This window comes from Condylura cristata, unplaced genomic scaffold, assembly GCF_000260355.1.
Source record: "Condylura cristata isolate star-nosed mole 26May11 unplaced genomic scaffold, ConCri1.0 scaffold00033, whole genome shotgun sequence".
In the NCBI taxonomy this organism is placed as follows: domain Eukaryota; kingdom Metazoa; phylum Chordata; class Mammalia; order Eulipotyphla; family Talpidae; genus Condylura; species Condylura cristata.
Genome location: NW_004567134.1, coordinates 3132155 through 3151894, shown reverse-complemented (window position 1 = coordinate 3151894; position 19740 = coordinate 3132155). Strand labels below are relative to the sequence as shown.

General features: G+C 39.9%; 1 protein-coding gene across 1 annotated transcript in view; it reads left to right on the top strand.

Annotated features, from left to right (window-relative positions):
• RARB (retinoic acid receptor, beta) overlaps window positions 1–19740 on the top strand; it is a 139121-nt gene that overhangs the window by 17628 nt on the left and 101753 nt on the right. The window contains exon 2 of the mRNA XM_004692275.2: window positions 9801–9949. Coding sequence (XP_004692332.1) covers window positions 9801–9949 — 149 coding nt within the window. The remainder of the gene's footprint in view (window positions 1–9800; window positions 9950–19740) is intronic.

The following is a 19740-nucleotide window of genomic DNA, read 5'->3' as shown; positions in this document are numbered from 1 at the left end:
TGTGTTTGCATGCATGCGCTTGTGCACACACCCGCTCCTTCTAATATGTGAGTTGGTAGGGACTTTCCTACTTTACTGTTCTGACTGGAAAAAATGGGACCATTATTTCAATCCATTAGCTTTTTTTTTTTTTTTAAGTTTTCCACTTTTGCTTTGGGTTCTTGTGATGAGATGACTGGGTATGTGCTTACATGAGTGTGTCTTAGACATGGTTTATGCTTTGTAAAACTTCCTGTCGGGAAGTTCTAAGGTGTCAGAGAGATGTCCTGAAGCACCTGGGCCACACCCATTCCCAGAACCCAGCTGAAACTCTTGTGAATTCAAACCCTGGCTCACTGGTTCCCAGCTTTCTGGCTGGAAGCAGGTTACTTAACCACTCACTGTGTCTTTGTGTCTTGCTATGAAAAATAAATATTAAGACAAGTTAATCATAGGATCATTATGGGGATCAAATTAATTTAACCACATAAAATGTTTAGAATGGGGTAGCAGCTAACCCATAGTACATCCTCCATAAATGTTAGCTATTAATAATATAATGTTTTCTCAGATCTCAGAGGAGTGGCAAGGACCCCACCATGTGACATAGCATAATTTCACCATGTTCCCCAAACATGCCCTTATTATTTTTCTGCAAGGCAGGCACCAACATGGTTTCCAAATATGTATTTATAGAATGTAAGCCAAGAACTTTGTACCTGAGATGATAATACATCTTAATGCTCTTGTTTTAATCCACTTGTGTGCAGGAAACTCGAACAGATAATAGAATGCCATTTATTTGGGCAATAATTGCATTTTTTAAATTATGGGAATCCTGATTGGATATGGAACTGAATCATTGGGTGTTAAGATAAACTCTTCAGGGGAACCTTGATATTGTATGCAATTAGTTTCATGACACACTGCTCCTGAGACCTGCTCCAGCATTTGTTCAGTTAATGCAGTCCCACTTCTGGTGCCTCTGACTTCAGATCCCTAATAATAAATGGTTAGATAGGTTGACCTGGGAAGTAATTTTAAGGGAGAATTTATTTGAACCCTGTCATATACTTAGTGTGTTCTAATAGAAAATAGTGATATAAAGCATTGTCTGTTAAAAGTGTCACCAAAACAACCTATGAGATAATTTTTGACTATGCTCCTTGAAGCAGGAAAGCATATTATAAAAATGAAATGTAGGTGTTGAATATGTCATGATCCCTTATGAAAATGTGACAGTGCTTCCCATGGTAAAAGTGAGTCCCAGGAATAATTCGTGCTGCTGGCCGGAAGCCCAGACAGGTGCAGCTACACTACAGAATGATGAGTGGATCCTGAGCTTCGCTCTGACTCTTTTTGAGGCCCATACTATCTTGTCAAATTTAACTGGGTCCTGAATCAAGTCAGCATTTAGAAATTTATAACCATAAATTAAAGGGGAGGCATGCAATTCTGCATTTCTCAAATCTGAGTCAATCCACCTAGCCAGACCACACACGATAATATTTCTAGCAAAGCAAATGAATGAAAAAAAGGGATAGAAAACTAGTTCATTGACTGTGGGTTTCAGTGACGTTGTAGCAATACACATTAAGTCATTTGAAATTTTGAAGGGGCCCTCCTTGGTGGCACACCAGGTTTAAAGCACAGCACTGTAAGTGAGCCACTTCAGTGGGACTTTGATCACCAGCCTCTGGAGGTGACCCACATGGCACGGCAGACCTCTCCTGACCTGCCTGATGCTTCCCTCAGCAGTGTACTTTGTCGATCTGCCTGTTCTGCTCCCCACTCTGTCTCTGGTGAAGCCTCTCACTGCCTCTGTACCTCTGGCCTGTACTCCAGGTCTGTATGTATGAGTAATTTTTTTTAGTAAGATACAAAAAAGGATGTGAGAATGGTGGTATGTTTTTAAATCTCCAAATTCTAAGATAGAGTTCTGGGGACCAGGAGTTTTGGGGAGAAGTAAAGGAATTATTATCAAACTTAGCACAACTCCCTCCCGCCTCCACCCTTGCTCTACCACCATAGTAAGTGCTCAGTAAATAGTAGATGGTATTAGTTCAGTGTCTTCCGGTGCAACTTTGAACCTGCTGCCAACTAAAATCCACTGCCAGAATTCCATGGGAGAGAAGGCAGGCTCTGGCTTCTAGTGAGCATAACACACACAGTCTGAGATCTTAATGTATTAAGTACTTAACAAGGTGGAGTGTTTAGTAAGGATCTGTGCAAAGGGAAAGCTGACAGTTCCCACGCCAAATTGACTCAGCAAACTTTGTGGTTCTGGGGGAGGTTAGGACAATAGCAAGGCATTTTTATGTCAGGGTGTCTCAAAGGTTGTTAATGTGTATAGGAATTATCTAGGGATCTGGTTAAAATGTCTATTCTGATTGGCCTTTCTTGAACAGAACAGAGTCTGCATTTTAATAAGCTCCCAGGTGATGCTGTCGCCTTCCCAGACCACACTTTGAAAAGCAAGCCTTTCTTTTTAAGGGCTAGAAAATCAAAGTCTTTCCCCAGTCGCGGCTTTTGTCCCTTGCCTGTGTTCAGCACCTGTTGCATGTGTGGTCAGAATAGCAGGGATTCTCATAACCCAGCTCCAGCCCTCGGCCAGGATCCCGGGTGACCCGGGCAAACACACACTCCTTCAGGGTCACGGGCAGGTTACTGAGTCAAGACTGCCAAAGCCCCGCGCGCCGCGCCTTTCGCCTCGAAGATGTTTTCCTTCTCTCCCCACCCCCTCCTTCCCTTCCTCGCCTGCTCCAAACCCGGGACTAATCTTGGAGCTGCTTATAATAACAAAGCCAGCAACCGAGTGAGGCAAGACCATTTCAGAGCAGTTTCTTGTTTGGCAATTACTTAATTTCAGAATGCGATTCATAGATTTGCAAAACCCCTGTGTGTGGAAGCAGACCGCTTCTCCTGAAAGATTAAAAGCAGATCTCCCTCGAAGAGGCAACAGGAAAATTAAACGAGTGACAGGCAGAACGGATTTCTCCCCAGACCCCTCAAGTTTGGAAGCATGTAAATTATATTTTAATGAAATGTCCTCGCTCACTCGCGCGCGCACACACACGCACACACACACGAACGCACGCGCTCACACACGCATGCGCACATGGACGTAGCAGCGAATCTGGTTCTAATTACTTGTACTTTAGTTGAACTTTGGCGTTTCCTTTGACTTTCTCCCTAATGTATGTGAGCTGTGGGCCTTGCAATCCTGCCGTGAATCCACAGAAAAAAGGGGGGGGGGGGGAAATCCAGACCGGCTGTCTTTGGTGCCAACAAAAATGAAGCCCAACTGAATGTTTTGACCAAATGCAACACTTTGCTGTTCTCTCCCTTAATTAGCTGAAATTACTCCCTCCCACCGGGTAGGAGCTCTGGACTCAAAATTCCCCTGAGGCCATGCAGGAAATGCCTTTTGCTTTACAACTCCTTTTTCTTTTAAGGCTCAGCTGCCCGGAGAGTGCATTAAAATACTGTCTTAATCATGGAAGGTTTAGTAAAAGGCAGAGCCTTCAGAATGCACGGTGCCCGCCTGCCTCTAATCTTGCCCAACATAAAATCCTGAAATCTGTCAACATGGTTTAGCTAACAGTAAATTATTTCTCACAAAGAAAAAAAGTAGTGTGCTGGGGTCTCTCTTAAAAATGTTATCTGCTACTTCATCTAACCTTTAGAAAAATGCCAGGCATGTTAGGAATTGTGAAGGGAGCTTTTGTTGGAGACTTGCTATGTGTTTAAATGACACTCAGGTGTGTTATAACAACAAGGACATTTATACTGTGTTTTCTCAGGTGAGTTAGGTTTGTAAGTGCCCATTCCTCTTAAGAGGCTACAGCATTCTCTTTTTTGGAGGGAGTGGGTTGGAGGGGCCAGTGGGGTGGTAGAGGCCAGTGTGTAAGAAAGCTTTGTCCCTGGTATTCTACTTTTGCACCATCTCAGTCAGTGGAGCTTTCCTTCAGTTTGTTTTTGTTTTGTCTGCAAACACCCTCTGAGTTTTGAAGTCCTTGAGGGTAGTGCATCTCAAAGTGCTAATTGCTGGCTCTCCCTGGTGGCACAGAGGGTTAAAGCACAGCACTAAGAAGTTAAAGCCACTTCCATATGAGTTCCATCCCCTGCCCCCTGCCGGGGAGGTGACCCACATGGCGTGGCAGACCTCTCCTGACCAGCCGGCTGCTCTCCTCAGCAGTGTACTTCATCAGTTGGCCTGTTCTGTTCCCCGCTCTGTCTCTGGTGAATCCTCTCACTGCCCCTGCACCTCTGGCCTGTACAAACCAGTTCTGTAAGCATAAATAAATAAATCTTTTTAAAAAAATGCTAATTGCAGACCAGTGCCCATATATATTACATGTATAAGATATATTAGGAAAAGTACATACAGTTTTACAAAAATGAATTCCTAGCTATATATCTGTAGCTATATTATTGAATATTATTAAATTATGAGGAAAAAACAAAAAGAAATAGTCCTTTACTATAATCTGGATGTCACTAGTTGAAAGCAATGCCTACCTCCTTGCCTTACCCCAGGAATTCTGCTGGGTGCTGCTCTGGATCCCATTTTGAAGAGCATTGGTTTAAAGACCGTAATACTTGTAATGAACTTTCTATGAGGAAGGTGACACTAGATTTGTTTCCCTCAGTGGCAGCCATCTCTAAACTGAGGGCTTTTTATAAAAGGCTAGAAGTTTCTGTTCATGCAGATTTGGTTCTGCTCTCCATCTCATTTTGCATGTATGCAACCCAAAGAAGCCCTCTCAGCACCTTGGGTGCTGACTTTGCTCTGGGCAAGGACCCAGGAAGCCAAGCATCCATCTCACCCGAGGAGCAGAAGTTCCTCTGACATGGCCATTCCCTGACCAAGCAAGGCAGCCCATCTGGCTAGCGATTTGGATGCCACAGTGGAGGCTGCTGCTTGTTGGGGATGTAATCATCAAACAGAACAGAATAAATCAATAAGTAAGCAAGGCAATAAATAAAAGCAGGAGGCAAACAGCAGATCCGAATTAGTCCTCAAAGACTGCTTCCCCAAACTGAAATCACATCAGGATAGCTTGAGTGCAGTTGTTTTATTGAATGACACAGCCTCTTTTTCCCCTGGGAAGTCTAAAAACCGCTTTTTTTGGCCTGCCTGAGATCGCTGAATGAGCTAATACAGGATGCGTTGTCTGCTGAGCCTGCAGAGTTTTCTAACAAAAATTTTATCATTCCATAGACTGATTGTGCTAGCCTGGAAAAAGGGACAAAATGTTTGAGGTCTCTCAAGGGCATTTGATGAATCTAGCTCTAATTTAAAGACACTAATAGATTATTGATTTAAGCAGGATGACAGTGAACAGATCAATGGCCAAACGCTCTGTAACTACCTTAAATACCAAAATGACTTGTGAAATGGGAGCCATAGGCTGTATCTCTCCCTTGTCTCTCATTGGGATACAAAAATGGGAAAGGATCACTAACAAACTTTGCCAAAGTTACATTAAGGTAGGAATCTGCTTCTCTATTGCTATCATATCCTTATAATGCTAGAGCTTATCGTGGTTTGCTTAAGGCTAGCTTTGGCAATCTGACTATACCATTGAGATTTTCTTACCCTTTTTTTGGTTTGCATTGTTCTTGGTGTTATAGGCCACACACAGAAAGGACAGGATTGTAGGCTATCAATTTTGAAGGAATATTTAAGTAGAAAGAGTCAAATATTCTACCAGTGGGAAAATTTTTCCAAAGATGATTTCTTGTCTTATATAAGTCTTTGCAATTAGGTTTGTGTGGGTTTTTCTTATGACCTTCATAGAATTCAAATTACAAACCAGGAGAGAATCAATTCATCCTTCAAAATACAGCCTGGTTGGCCCCTCTGAGAAGTCTCCCTTGATTTCTCCTGGGTTGACTAAGGCATATAATCTTTTCAATCACTACAGTATACCCCAAACTTCTGTGATTTGGGTCAACCTGGGAGATTTAAAACAGAACAAAACAAACAAACAAAAAATACTGCTACCTGGTTTGCATTCACAGACATTTTGGCACAGTAGGTTTTACATACAGTGTGGGCATTAAAATATTTTAAAATATTTAGGTAGTTCTAATGCACAACCAAGTTAGAGAATGACAGTTATATTCTCATCACTGTCTTGCTCTCTGTGAGACCAAACTTACCATGCACAGCCCATAGAATATAGCACAGTGCCTGGCATGTGAAATAAGACATTGCACACATAAGCACCATTGTATAAATATGAGGAAGTTCAGAGAAGTACTGGTGAAATTACTACAGCCTTAAATAAAAATCCAGAGGCCTTACTATTGATTGCTCACAAGAGAACAGGTTCGTTCATAGCCAACTGTATAGGAAAAGCCCCCTAGATTCATTCATTCATTAGAAATGTGGTATAACCATAGAAAAAGATGTTAATCAACGTCTATGAAATAGTTTTGGGATTTTGAAGACCTCCATTTTTGTATATGATGCCCCATTTTTCTTGGGAAATAAGTTGTCCAAGCTTCTTTGCTGAACTCCCTGCAGTGCATGTATTCGAAATGGCATATTTATGGAAATCACCACCCACTTTTGAAATTCAGAGCATAGTTCTGACAGCTGAATCCAGCCTGAAAAGCATTCTATTTACAGTTTCCTAGACAAAGCCAGATTAGCTGTTCTACAAGAATGAGTAGAACATTAAAACACACACTCCACGTGTTATTGCTGTGGAGAGCACAACACAGGATTGATTATAACGGTGAGGACAGGACTCTGTCAGAATTGTTGAAATGGTTGAGTGGAAGCTGAGTGGGGAGGCTTCTAGGAGAGGGTTTAGCTCACGTTGATATTGGCAGTATAAATTGCTGTAGCCTTTCTGGAAGTCATCTTTTCACCATGAATTTAAAACTAACAGTTTTTTTTGTTTGTTTGTTTTCAATTTTGTTTTTTTTTTTAAATAACCATAGCTTTTGAAAGAGTGATTCCAGAGGATCACTGAAAACTTGTTCTAAGGAAATAGAGATTAGCTACAAAGATGCTCATCATAATGGAAAGTTTTTGCAAGAAAAATATTTATTGACAAGGAAATAAACTCGTGATATAAGCTAAACAAAGTCCCAAGCAGACTCTACATTATAATTCCACTCTAGTAAACAAGCAAACTAAAACTTTTTTTTCTGCATAAAAAAGTGGAAGGATGCATGCCAGGATGACACCAGTGGCTTTCTCTCAGTGAAAAGATTGCTACTGATCCTTGTGTGTTTATTTTCTTAGGTCCTTAACAAAGTGCAATATATTATTTTTTACTTTAAAAAGGCTATTGTTTTCTTGATGTCATGATTACTCATGGGCTTTCAGAGAAGCCGACGATTCTTACTTTGAGTGAGGCATGCTTTTGCATTTACAGCATGATCCTGATCCAATAAGCTCTAGTGGCATCTCAGATGCAGCCTTCCCACAAGGTGCCAAACTCTCAAGCGTAAGTTCTGACTTTGTCCCAGATACCTCAGTTCTAACCAGTAAAGATTAATAGATTTATCTTCTAGAGCTGCACTACTCTGATGAGTTTGTTTCAAGATTTTTCTGTATTACAAAATTATACAATTATAGCTGGTTCTATTCCAAAGGGGTGAATAATTACTTTTTTTAAGGAAGCAAATGAGTATAAGAAAGCTACTTGGTTTCTAATTTTATCATTTAGCAACTTAGAAGGGCACTTGGTGGTTAATATAAGGAAAAAGAAGAAGTTCATGTGTTAATTCAACAAAGTTGTATCGATTATTTACCAACTATGTGCCAGAACCTCTTCTAGGCCTGGAACACAGTTATAAAGAAGGCAGGTAAATTCCTTGGCTTCATGAAACCCAGCCTTGGCAGAGATAGAATATAAAATGTACACAGATTTTTATAAACTTAAGACATGTAAGAAATAAAAGAAAGTAATGGGATATGATGACCAGAAGTGGGAAGAGGCATTTTCTTTAAAAGAACTCATTTCTGAGGAGGTGATACTTACTTTAATATCTAAGAGGGTGAAAGGAACCTGATATGAAAGTCAGAATTTCCAGGTTGGGCATATGCTATAACTTTAAGTTATCAGAGCTTGTCTTACTAAAGAATGGAATAGAAACTGAGGGTTTAGAACTCAATAAATGAGGAGAATCATTTGAGGTAAAAAATCAGTCATCATTGGTGTGACTGATGGGACACATCATGAAAAGCCTTATATATCAGACAGTAAGGAGTCTGATATCATTGACTGTGGGAAGGCTTTAGAAGGGCAAGATGGTTGACTTTAACTCGTTGAACAGTTACCTGACTGTGTTTAAAAAATAGACCACGGGGGCCCTCCCTGGTGGCGCAGCGGGTTAAAGCATAGCACTGAGAATCTAAAGCCGCTTTCGCATGAGTTCGATCCCCGCCTGCCCCGGAGGTGACCACATGGTGTGGCAGACCTCTCCTGACCCGCCGGCTGCTCCCCTCAGCAGTGTACTTTGTCGATCTGCCTGTTCTGTTCTCCGCTCTGTCTCTCGTGAAGCCTCTCGCCGCCCCTAAGCCTCTGGCCTGTACCCCAGTTCTGTATGCACAAATAAATAAATCTTAAAAAAAAAAAATAGACCACGGGATGGGGTAGGAAACAGAAGGACTTATGTGAGCAGTCAAGGCATATTACTAGTCTGGTGTGATAGCAGAATTGTGAGATAGAGATGGATTCTTCTGGATAGGAAGTAGAGTTGACCTACCTTATTCAAAGAGTGGCTACAGGATAATCCAGTTCAGTAGGATTTCTAGTCTGGAGATTATAGGAAATGAAACAACTGAAAATATTATCTTCAAGGAAAATATACTACAAATTATACATTAAATTGAAGATTCTAAGATCCTGGAACATTATTTGATGACTTCTTAATAGCTTCTCCATTAACATTGTAATTTGTGACCTTGCCTGTGATGGGACTAGGACCTGCTCCTGCTTTGATTTTAAACATAAATGTGATAGTAAGGAGTGGGATACTATTTAAGTCTTAAATTCTATGAATTCCCATGCCCCATGGAATTGAGTAGTTAGAAAACAAGGTGGGAAATTGTATATTTTAAATCTAGAGTAGAAAATGGTGTAATTCTGTGCTATTCTACATCATTAGTGTAGCCCAGTACTTCTCAAAATTAATTGTACATTTGTTCATCTTGTAATTTGGTGAAATACGGGCCTGAACTGGGGTCTGTATTGTATGTATTGTATTTTTTAATATACTCTTAAGTGCAGGCTTTGAGGAACAAAAGTCTTACTGATACTGTTATTAGGAGAGAAGTCTGGCTGCAAGCTAGAGGTCTCATTATATATACATACATACATATATATATATATATATATATATATGTTGAGTGACTGCTTTGGGCATTTTCTTCATTTGTCTTAAGGACATCTACTTTTGGTTAAGTTAGCAGCAGAACAAAAAGTTACTTCAGGGACACCGTATGTTGTAGAAACGTGGGCTGGACCGGGTGGTGGTTGGGGAGGGAACTAGGAGAAGCCTGAGCTTGGTGGAATGGAGATCTGACTCTCATCCTTTTGATCTTGACAAGGCCCTACTCTCTGACTTTGTTCTTTTGAGGTTAAAATGGTGATCAAAAACCATGTCCCCGCTGGGCCCAGTGTAGTGCACCATACCAACATAGTGTCCCTGCTGTTGTGCCTCCAATGACACTTTTCTGTGGCTGCTCCAGCAACTGTTACTGCCAAATGGGGGGAGAATGCACTGGTGGGAAGCAGATGAACTGACATGTGTTTTCTCTTTCTTGTCTTTCTCTTCTCCCTTTTCCATTGTAGCCATTGAAACCCAGAGCACTAGCTCTGAGGAACTAGTTCCGAGCCCTCCATCTCCATTGCCTCCCCCTCGAGTGTACAAACCCTGCTTCGTCTGCCAGGACAAATCATCAGGGTACCACTATGGGGTCAGCGCCTGCGAGGGCTGTAAGGTGAGTATCCACACGCCTGTGGCCAGTGTGCTCACATGCGTCACGTGTCCTCTGTGATGACTGTCCAACCCCAGAAACGGGTCTTAGTTAATGTTACCCCCAGTCAGTGTGGTCACCTAGGTGGTATTCAGTGGTCTTCACTTCTTACTCATATCTCATTAGTTTAAAATTCAGAAACTCCAAGTGACTGATTGGGATCAAATGTTCTAGGGCCCTTAAAATACTCCATGTAACAGTTTCTTTCAGGCAACAAGAGCTCATTGAAGAAGTCCTGAAAAGCATCATTCTGTTTCTCTTTAAAACATGCTGTCTGATGTCTTTGCAGTTTTATTTTATTTTTAAGTATGACTGACAATCCACAGAATCAACTTGCAGAGAATCCAAGGTTGAAATTGGGATTTATCTTCTAGCTGTTTCCTCAGCCCTGTGCCCTTTGAATTACAGTTTGATTTTCAGCCTGTAGGGACTTGCTACTGTGTCATAAATTCAAGCGAGCTGGATTTAAAATTCCAGTCTACAAAGTAGTGGAGTTTGAACATGTGTCAGAGAGGATATGGCTGCTTTGAATCAAGTTAGACAATTGTTATCAAGTCCAATAGGCTTAATTGAGTGAAAGAGCTTCTTATTTAAAAAAGAAAGTAAAGAAACAGAATGACTTCATAGACAAATACTACTCAACCATGGAAAATTTTTCAAAGGAACTATGACTTTCTTAAGCTAACCCTGTCCTAAATATATAGGACAGGGTTCTTTTTGGGTGATGGTTCAGCTCTGCTATTTGTATATCTAAATTGCTTGTTTGCTTGGTAATTGTAAAATATGTTGGAATAATATTACAGGTATGCCATAGCATTTTATATTCAGCACTTGTTATGCCCCTTAGACAGTCTTTATAACAATTGTATGTCAATTGGGTGGCTTAAAACAATAACCCTTCAATTAGTTTCCAATTCTATGGATTAACTCCTTGGACCAAGCCCTACTAGGGCGCCTTTGGTGTTAGCTATGCTCCATGTGTATCTCTGGTCACTTTAGGCTAGCTCATCTTTGCTTCTGGGCATGCTTCCTGTCACTAGGAAGCCTCCGTCCTTTTTTCTCAGGCGTTTCATCCCCACTAGGCTGACCCCAGCTCATTCACAGAGGCAGGGTTCCAAAAGAGAATGGGGTATCCAAAATCTCCAGAGGTGTAGCTCACAAGTGACACATTATCTCTTCTGCTGTGTTCTCTTGGCCAAAGGAAATCATGTGGCCAGTCATGTATCCACACCCCTATAATGGGATTTTGTGGCTCCTTTCAGTAAGGAGTTGAGTTTATGCTCCAACCTCTTGAAATTTCAGGTCATTTTTGCATTCACTCTCACACTCTGTGAACACAAAGTGGAGCCTAGCTCTGCTGGCCAGCACCTCACACACAGTCTGGTCTGCAGTAGATGCTTGAAGATAGGGCCTGAATAGATGCATAAATGTCGCTTATCCTTTCAAAGAAGTTCTGTGTCTCTCCTTCTAAAATCATTTGAATAAACAAGTTTAACTTAAGACCAGTTTGAGAAAATTAATTCAAGGCTTAGGAATCTCTTTCTGACTCTGGGATTTTATTGGTTATTTAAAGGAATGCTCTTTCTTTGTGTACCTGTAGACACAGTGGCCAGGAAAGGTAGTAGTGACCAACTGGCAGCCAAATGAAAAGCAAAACATTTGTCCATCTAACTCTTGCTTTATTGTTAGTAACCCCTAGTTGAACCTACTGAAATTTATCCTGAGATTTAAGATGGCTTCAGCAGAATGCTAGTTCACTTTTTCCATTTGTTGTGCAATATATAAATAAATCATTTTCTAATGCTCACTTGAAAATTAAATCAAAAGAAGCTACTTTATTTCAGAAAACTTTCCAACCACCTCATGTTCAGAAATCTTAATGAGGTATGTTGTAACTTAGCTTTACCTGCTCCCATTACATCCAGGGAACAGATATTAATCCAGCATGTCTCTTCTTGTGGCAGAATCCAAACCCTACATATTAAACTGTTTCACAATCTATACAGTACAAACTATTTTAATCAATTCTTAGTCAGCTATTTCCCTGGCCTCTTATTTTAATTTGGGACTCAGGACTCTTTAGGAAAAATCCAACTAAAAACAGAACCCATATACGAGTAGCTTTGGTCAACTCAGCTAAATGGTCAAGGCTCATGTTATGAGCTGTCTTTTTCACAGAACTACTAGCCCCGTAAGGTCAGAGGAGCTTGCCACCCAGTTATCAACTTTGAGAATTTTTCAGTGGACCTCTGAAAATGTAGACTGTCTTTCTTCCTGGTTTTTGAGAAAGATTGACCAGTACTTTTCTTACTGAGAAAATAGTTACAAAATTCATAGAACTGAAAAATCATGAGTAGGTAAAAAGTATAATGTATTAGTCAAAAGTATGAAAATATAACAAAAAATGCAATTTTTGTTATTTTAAGTTACCAGTATAATGCACAATTTGTTGTATAAAAATATAGAAAATTAAAGCAGTCATAATTCAGTAATTGGAGAAATACCATTTTTCAGTCTATTTTTTTTTTTTAGTTTATATGTGTGGTTTTGTTTTAAAAAAAAAATAGAATTTAGTTGTATACTTGTTTTAACCTGCTTTTAAATTTAATAATCTTTCAATAACCAAAATTTAGGCCACAGCATAGTTTTTATGGATGTAACATGAAGTAAGTTTGGCTATATCATAATTTAATGATTTACCCCATTGTATGATAGTGTGTGCCTAATGATTTTTTATTATAAACTTAATGTGTAGTCTTTGGGAATAACTGATAATTTCCTTAGAATAAATTAGTAATAGAATATTTAGGTCAATGACTTTTGTTCACTTTTAAGATCATTGATACAAGTTGCCCAAACATCCTCTAGAAAAGGTATATCAACTTAAGCTCTGTGAGTTTGTAAGTTAATCTTACTGGAGACTATCCATTAGGGATGTTGCTCTTGTGATAATAAGGTAGTGAATCAAGAAGCAACTTCTCTTCTGAACGTCTCCATATATTTAACTTGGTTTTTTATGACAGGTCCAGGTTTTTGTGTAAGTACATTTTGGTTTACCAGCAGATATCCCGTGAGTACTGGTTGACCAATAAGTACTGACTCATCTTTTGACTGCAGATCAAAGGTCACTAGTATGGGAGCCTCAGCTCTAAAGTAGGACATCCAAAAAGAACCTGGTTTGTATTTTTAAGAAGTAATGCCTACAGTGACTTCCTGTCCGGACCAAGTGACCTTATTGACTGTTGTTAGCAAACGAGAATCTTTTGTATTCTTAGAAACCAGGTGGCAGTCTGAGCCTCCAGATTTCAGCAATAGGTTATGGTCCGCCTTTGGGAATGACCAGTCGCTACTGTGTTGACACACATCACTATGACAGCAGAACTAGCTATATCATAGGGATACCAGATTCGGGGGTTTCCATAATAGTGAATTTTTTTTTATTTTTTATTATTATTTTTTTTTTTTTGCAGGCAACAAAGAGTACACAAAAGCATGTAGTGTGGTTAACCAAGAAGGTTTACAAATATAAAGTAGTACCATTGATTTCAGAGTAACTCCAAGAAACAGTCTCATTCTTCACAGCTGGCTTTTATGCACAATTTTGCTCATAATTCGTATTTCTGTTACTGTGACTTTCAAAGAGTATGGAGTGTAGAGTGAGAATACAAGAATTTGAATCTTGGAAACTACTTGACAGCTTTGTGAGCTTGTGCAAACATCTACAGTTCTCTGTATCTCTGTTCTCATGAGGAAAAGGGAGATAATACTACCTTCCTCTACTTATTACCATGATATTATTGTGTGCATACAAGGAGTTAATGTGCGATGTGTCAAAAAGTGCCTATAAGTTGTATGTATCTTTGTTTTTTGGTTTATTATTAACTTACTACCATGACTTTTGCCCAAAGTGATGTAACAATAATTCTAATAATTCTTTCTCAGAATGTTCTTGCAGCAATCCTCATTCCTTTATATCATAGGAAACATAACAAGCATTCCATGAAGTCTCCTCTATGAGTGGGGTTGGCTAATGGTTTCTGTGAGGAGCCACTTAGTAAATATTTTAGATTTTGAGGGCTATATGATCTCTGTTGAAACTGTTCAACTATGCCCTATATCATAAAAGGAGCCATAGACAACATGTAAAAGAATAGACCTGGCTATGTTCCAATAAAACTTTATTTACAAAAACAAGCAGTGAGACAGGTTTGGCCCTTGCATCATAGTTTCCAGACCTTTGCCATCATACATGATGAATATGTCCCTTCTTACCTTTTCAAACATTCAAAAGCTGATGGCCTAAAGAACTCAGGCTCTAAGTAGGCAACCAGCTGTTTTTGGTAGACTGTTGACCTGGTACTGCTGCTCCTGTTCCCACTGCCAACAGGAATCAGTGTTCACTTGCTCAGGGGTCCTTGGCTTGGGAGCTTTAAGACTACTCTCCCCGTCTGCTGTTCTTCACCTCTTCATTCACAATCAGCACCTACTTCCACCACAGCCAAAATGAGAGAAATTAGCAATTTCCTTATCAGTGAAACTTCCAAAAACACCTGGCATCTTCCTAGGGAAAAGTTTGTGCAATTTATTCTATGAGTGTCTGCATCATTTCACTTTTCCTGCTTAACAAATGACCCAAATGTGTGCTGATTTAGCATCATAGACTTTAATTATTTGTTACAATTCTGTGTAGTCTTCATGTCAAAGCTGAGTTGGCTTGGTTCAGATGACTGAGAATGGCTCACTCACATGGTGAGGGCCTGGGCATTATGACTGAACCCTCTTCCCCCATTGCTACTTGCCCACTAGCCTCACCAAGACTCATTTAGATGGTGGTGGATTGGTTTCTTTTGTAGGGGAGGATGAGAACCAACATGCAGACCTCTTGATTAGCATCACATTTGCTAGTGTCCCATTGGTCAAACAAGTTAGGTGGTCATGCCTAGATTCAGTGGGTGAAGAAGTCAGACTGCTTCCTGGGGGAAGCAGCAGTCTCCTTGTAAGAGAGTCAGCATAGCAGAGCACGCAGGCATTCAAGTACCTACTGTCGCCTGATAGTCCCTGGTTTCATGTGTAAGTCTCTTCTGACAACTATAGACATCCTTTAGCATATATTTACCAAACTCCTTCTGAGGTTCAGTTCATGTAGGCACTGAGGCTACAACAGTGAACTTGATAGACAAGTTGCACCTAGAACTTACTGTCTCATACAAGGGTCAGGGAATGAACAATACAAAGTTAGAAAAAAATGTACAGTAAGGTCTGATTAAAGATGACTGAGGAGTACCTGATTTAATGGGGTCAGGTAAGACCTCATGGAGGTCTGGGTAAGTAATGGCATTTTAAATCAGAAACTGAACACTTGTTTTCTAGAGCCATTTCTTCCTCTCTGCTGTGCCAATTGATTTCTCTCAATTTCAGCAAACCTATAAAATGACAGCAAATCCATGAGTTTGAACCCAATCCTAACCCACATTTAAATTCTAAAATAGTGACCCTGATAATTACACTGATTTTCTTGTTAGGGATGGCTTCTGTGGTGTGGAACTCTCCAGTGTTTGCAAGTAGGGGTGATGAAACCTATTCTCGTTGGGTACCTTCTCTGCACTAGGCATTTTGGCATTTTGTATTTATATCTCATTCAGTTCTCACAGCAACTGAGAGGGTAGGTTTTGAATCTCATTTAACAGAAGAGGAAATGGAGGTTCAGAGAGGTTAAGGACTTGGGCAAGGTCACACAGCTCACATGTCCTAGGCCTGTTTGAAAATACCCCACTGCTTCTGCCACATTAAAAAGAAGGTGGGAGCAGTGATAAGTTGCCATTTAGACTGCAGGGTTGTGTGGGGCAACAAATGAAAAACAAAAATAGGTGGAAGCATGCTTAACAAGTAAAGCAGCCCTATCGTCTTGATCCTATCATAAAAAAAAAACATACTTTAACAGCAAAATATAGAAGAAATAAGTACTCTCAAGGTGATCTTTCTCAGAAAAAAGAGAGAGTTGGTAACGGGCAGGACGCACCCACAGACATGCTACTAAGTGGTACTTTGTCCTTGTCTCTCTGCTTTGCCGTTAGCGGTTGGAAACTTCCCATCCAGAAGCCAGATTTGGGAGGCACTGTCCAGCCAACTGTCAGTCCCCAGGGTGAGGCCAGGAACAGGCATGATGGCGTGCCTTCTCCACCAGAACACAGAGGAAATGCCTGCTCAGGGTCACGTGGGTAGCTATCTACTTAAAAGTGGCCTTTAGGAGTTTAAATTCCACTAACCACCCTCAGTCCCACAGGATTAATTTTGTCCATTTTCTCAGCTGTCTTTGTATTCCTGCTTCTGAAGAAGGGAGGTCCACATCTCCCTGACAGTATTGAGCTGCTGGACTGGGTTTTTTCCTGGCAGACAGCAAGTAGGATGTTTAGTCACTAAAAGTTTTGTAATCAGGAAGATGGATGCCTGCACTTAATTTTAGAAGTTCTATTAAATACTATAAATGTGCTTAGTGATTTTTGACCAAGGCCATCTAAAACGACATTGTTTTTAATTGGCATGGATGAACATGAACATTATGCTCTCTTTGGAGAACATTTGGGTCCTGCCCACCCTGAGAGTAGCTTCTGTTCAGGGTTTGCTGCAGTTTCAAGCCCCAAGAACAGTATTAACTTACTAAAAACACTGTAACAGAAACAGAACACCAGCTTGCTATATAGTAGCTAGAACTGAATTACGAAGTCCCATCAAGATTATTTTATAGTCCTTGAACCACAGAATAAGTCTCCTCCTAGACCCAAAAAACCATTCTTACTAAAATTGGCTAACAATGGAGAATTTATTCTCTATTCATCAGACCTCTTAAAAGACCTATGAGACAAGCTTTAGGTATAGAAAGCAGTGGTTTTTGTGTATTTGTCTCAATGTCCACAAAGTACGTGGAACAGTGCCTGTTCAGTAACAGGGACCTAGTAAATAGTTACTGGATAAGTGAATGAGTGGGCAGGAGAGCACAAATGTGCCTGTTCCGTGTGCTGAGACCCTCACATGAGGCGGCTGGGTGGGCAGCTAGCACCTTGGGTATGATTCTACACATGTGTAAGCACTTGCTATGTGAAGAAGACAAAGGGAGTGTTCAGGGCAAAGGAGAGACTGGAAAGCGAGGAAATTTAAAATATCTGAGGGCGGATTATGTAGAAAAATAGAGACATCCATTCTGTACACATTTTTTTCCCACAGTGCAGTGCAACCAACTGTGGGTAGGCCAGGCCTAAAGAACTCATTATAGATAATTCCTCAGAGAAACTTCTCAAGAATCCCCCAGATTAAGTCCCCCACTTTTGCATTTTCTGTTTCTTCTTTGTACTATTTTAACACAATTCTGGTAACTTACTATGTTTGGAGTCATTTGTTTGATATCAGCCTCTTCTGTCAGGAAAGTAGAGGCTGGTCTCATCACTGAGGCCTACCACAGTGCTCTGCGCGTAGTAGGGCCTCGGTGAGTAAGTTTTGTCCCAGTCAACAATAAGATCTTATTAGTATAATAATAGAGTAAAAAAGAAATGCCATTTAAAGAAGAAGCTGTAATGCATATAGTGTGTTACTGCAAATAGTATCATTTGACATATTTACTCTATATTATAAATCAATTCTCATTATATAGGGTTTGTGATGATACATTCAAGAAGTTTTATGAAATGTTATGAACAAGACATGCCCTCCTATCTGCTAGCTGTGCCCACCCCAATGCCTCATGGTGAGGGTCTCAGCGCGAGACAGGAGCATTTGTGCTCTTACCCACTCGCTCATTTATCCAGTAACTATTTACTAGGTCCCTGTTACTGAACAGGAACTGTTCCATGTACTTTCTGGACATTGAGACAAATACACAAAAACCACTGATTTCTATAGCTGGCCAAAGTCTAGCTTGTTTTCTTAGTAGTTTCTGCCTTCACCACAGTTAAAATAAAAAACAAGCAAAGAAAGCAATTAAATAAGTATTTGGGAAGGTTTAACCCTTAACTGCAAAAAGTTAACCCTTCACTGCAAAAGATGTGTGCTTTTTGATACTGTGTTTGAATAAACTGTTAACAACTAGCAACTGGATTGATATATTCATGAACACATTGGGATCTTAGTGCTTTCATAAAAAAAGATCTCAACACTAGAATCTACCTTAACATCTGGAAACATCACAATTTGACTTAATGACAGTGATTACTTTATGGAAAAAAAGTACTTTATTCTTCTGGACAAATGTTCTAAGTTGAGAAATTCATTTTGGATTGAAAAGGCAGCATAGTATGTCTTTTTTCCCCTGTTGGTATATGAATGAACAAATAGCAGAGGGGGGAATTCCGAATTAGCCTGCAACCTTATATTTATGTGTGTGTGTGTGTTTGGGTGGAAATGGCTCATTTTATTTGATGCTTTAGTGGTTTATAATCTTTTTAATTGTTAAACCTTCCCAAATACTTATTTAATTGCTTTCTTTGCTTGTTTTTTATTTTAAAATATCTACAATGTTCTTATCTGCTGTTCTGTTAAATTTTTAGTAAAGGTTTTTATCTGTATCACACAGTAAGGAAAGAATTTCCAGTTTTCATTATTAATCTGCTGATTTAAAAATCACTTGCATCCCAATGATTTCTCAAGTGTGTGCTTCATGAATTTTGGTTGTGAAAAATTAGCAAAAGTCTTCACTGTGTGATTTAAAGCAAATGGGGGCAGAGTTAGGGAACAAAATAAGATGTTTTCACTAATTTCCTAGGGACCACCATCTAAAAGTGAATCATGACAATGTATAATAGTTACACCAAACAAAAACAAAAATATATGTTTGTCGGAGAACTAAAGGTATACTTTTGGGGTTTCCTGAAGGTAATATATATTATGGCTGAAAATCATTTCTGGTTACATAAAATTTATACCATCATAGGTAATGATTTAGTAACTTTAGGGAAATGAGTGTTTTAGTTTTCTCCCTTTCTAAACCTTTCATTAGAAACATGAAATAGAGAGCTTTCAGTTCTACATAGATCTCTTCCTTCTTGGAAGGAAGTAGGAAGAGTAATAAAGCATGTCTGGGAAAGACATCCTGTTTATCAGCACCTTTATTTCTTTCACCAGGCTACACGCCCCTGGTGTTCCCACTCAGCATGATTGTCTCCCCACCTGCATATTATAGGACATCATAGAAACAGTAAAAAAAATGCCTTAATTATATTTTAGTATAAACATGTTCACATATGGAATTAAATTAGACCAAGGTTAGCTGCAGTCAAAGAAACTCCAGTACAGTAGAGAGGAAATTTCTCTCTACCCCTCTATCTCTTCTTGACTGGTTGAGCAATCAAATTCACATCAGACAGATTAGTAGGAGATAAATAACATATTTTTTTTTAAAGATTTTTTTATTTGTACATACAGAACTGGGGTACAGGCCAGAGGCTCAGGGGTGGTTAGAGGCTTCACCAGAGACAGAGTGGGGAACAGGCAGATTGACGAAGTACACTGCTGAGGGGAGCAGCGGGCGGGTCAGGAGAGGTCTGCCACACCATGTGGTCACCTCCGGGCAGGCAGGAATCGAACTCATGCGGAAGTGGCTTTAGCTTCTCAGTGCAGTGCTTTAACCCGCTGCGCCACCAGGGAGGGCCCTAAATAACATATTTAATTAGAAATGTATGGAAAAATCTACATGGATGTAGATTCTAAAGCAGTGGGGGCCAAATGATGGGCTGTGTTCTGAACTAAGGGATGGGATGGGGACCTGG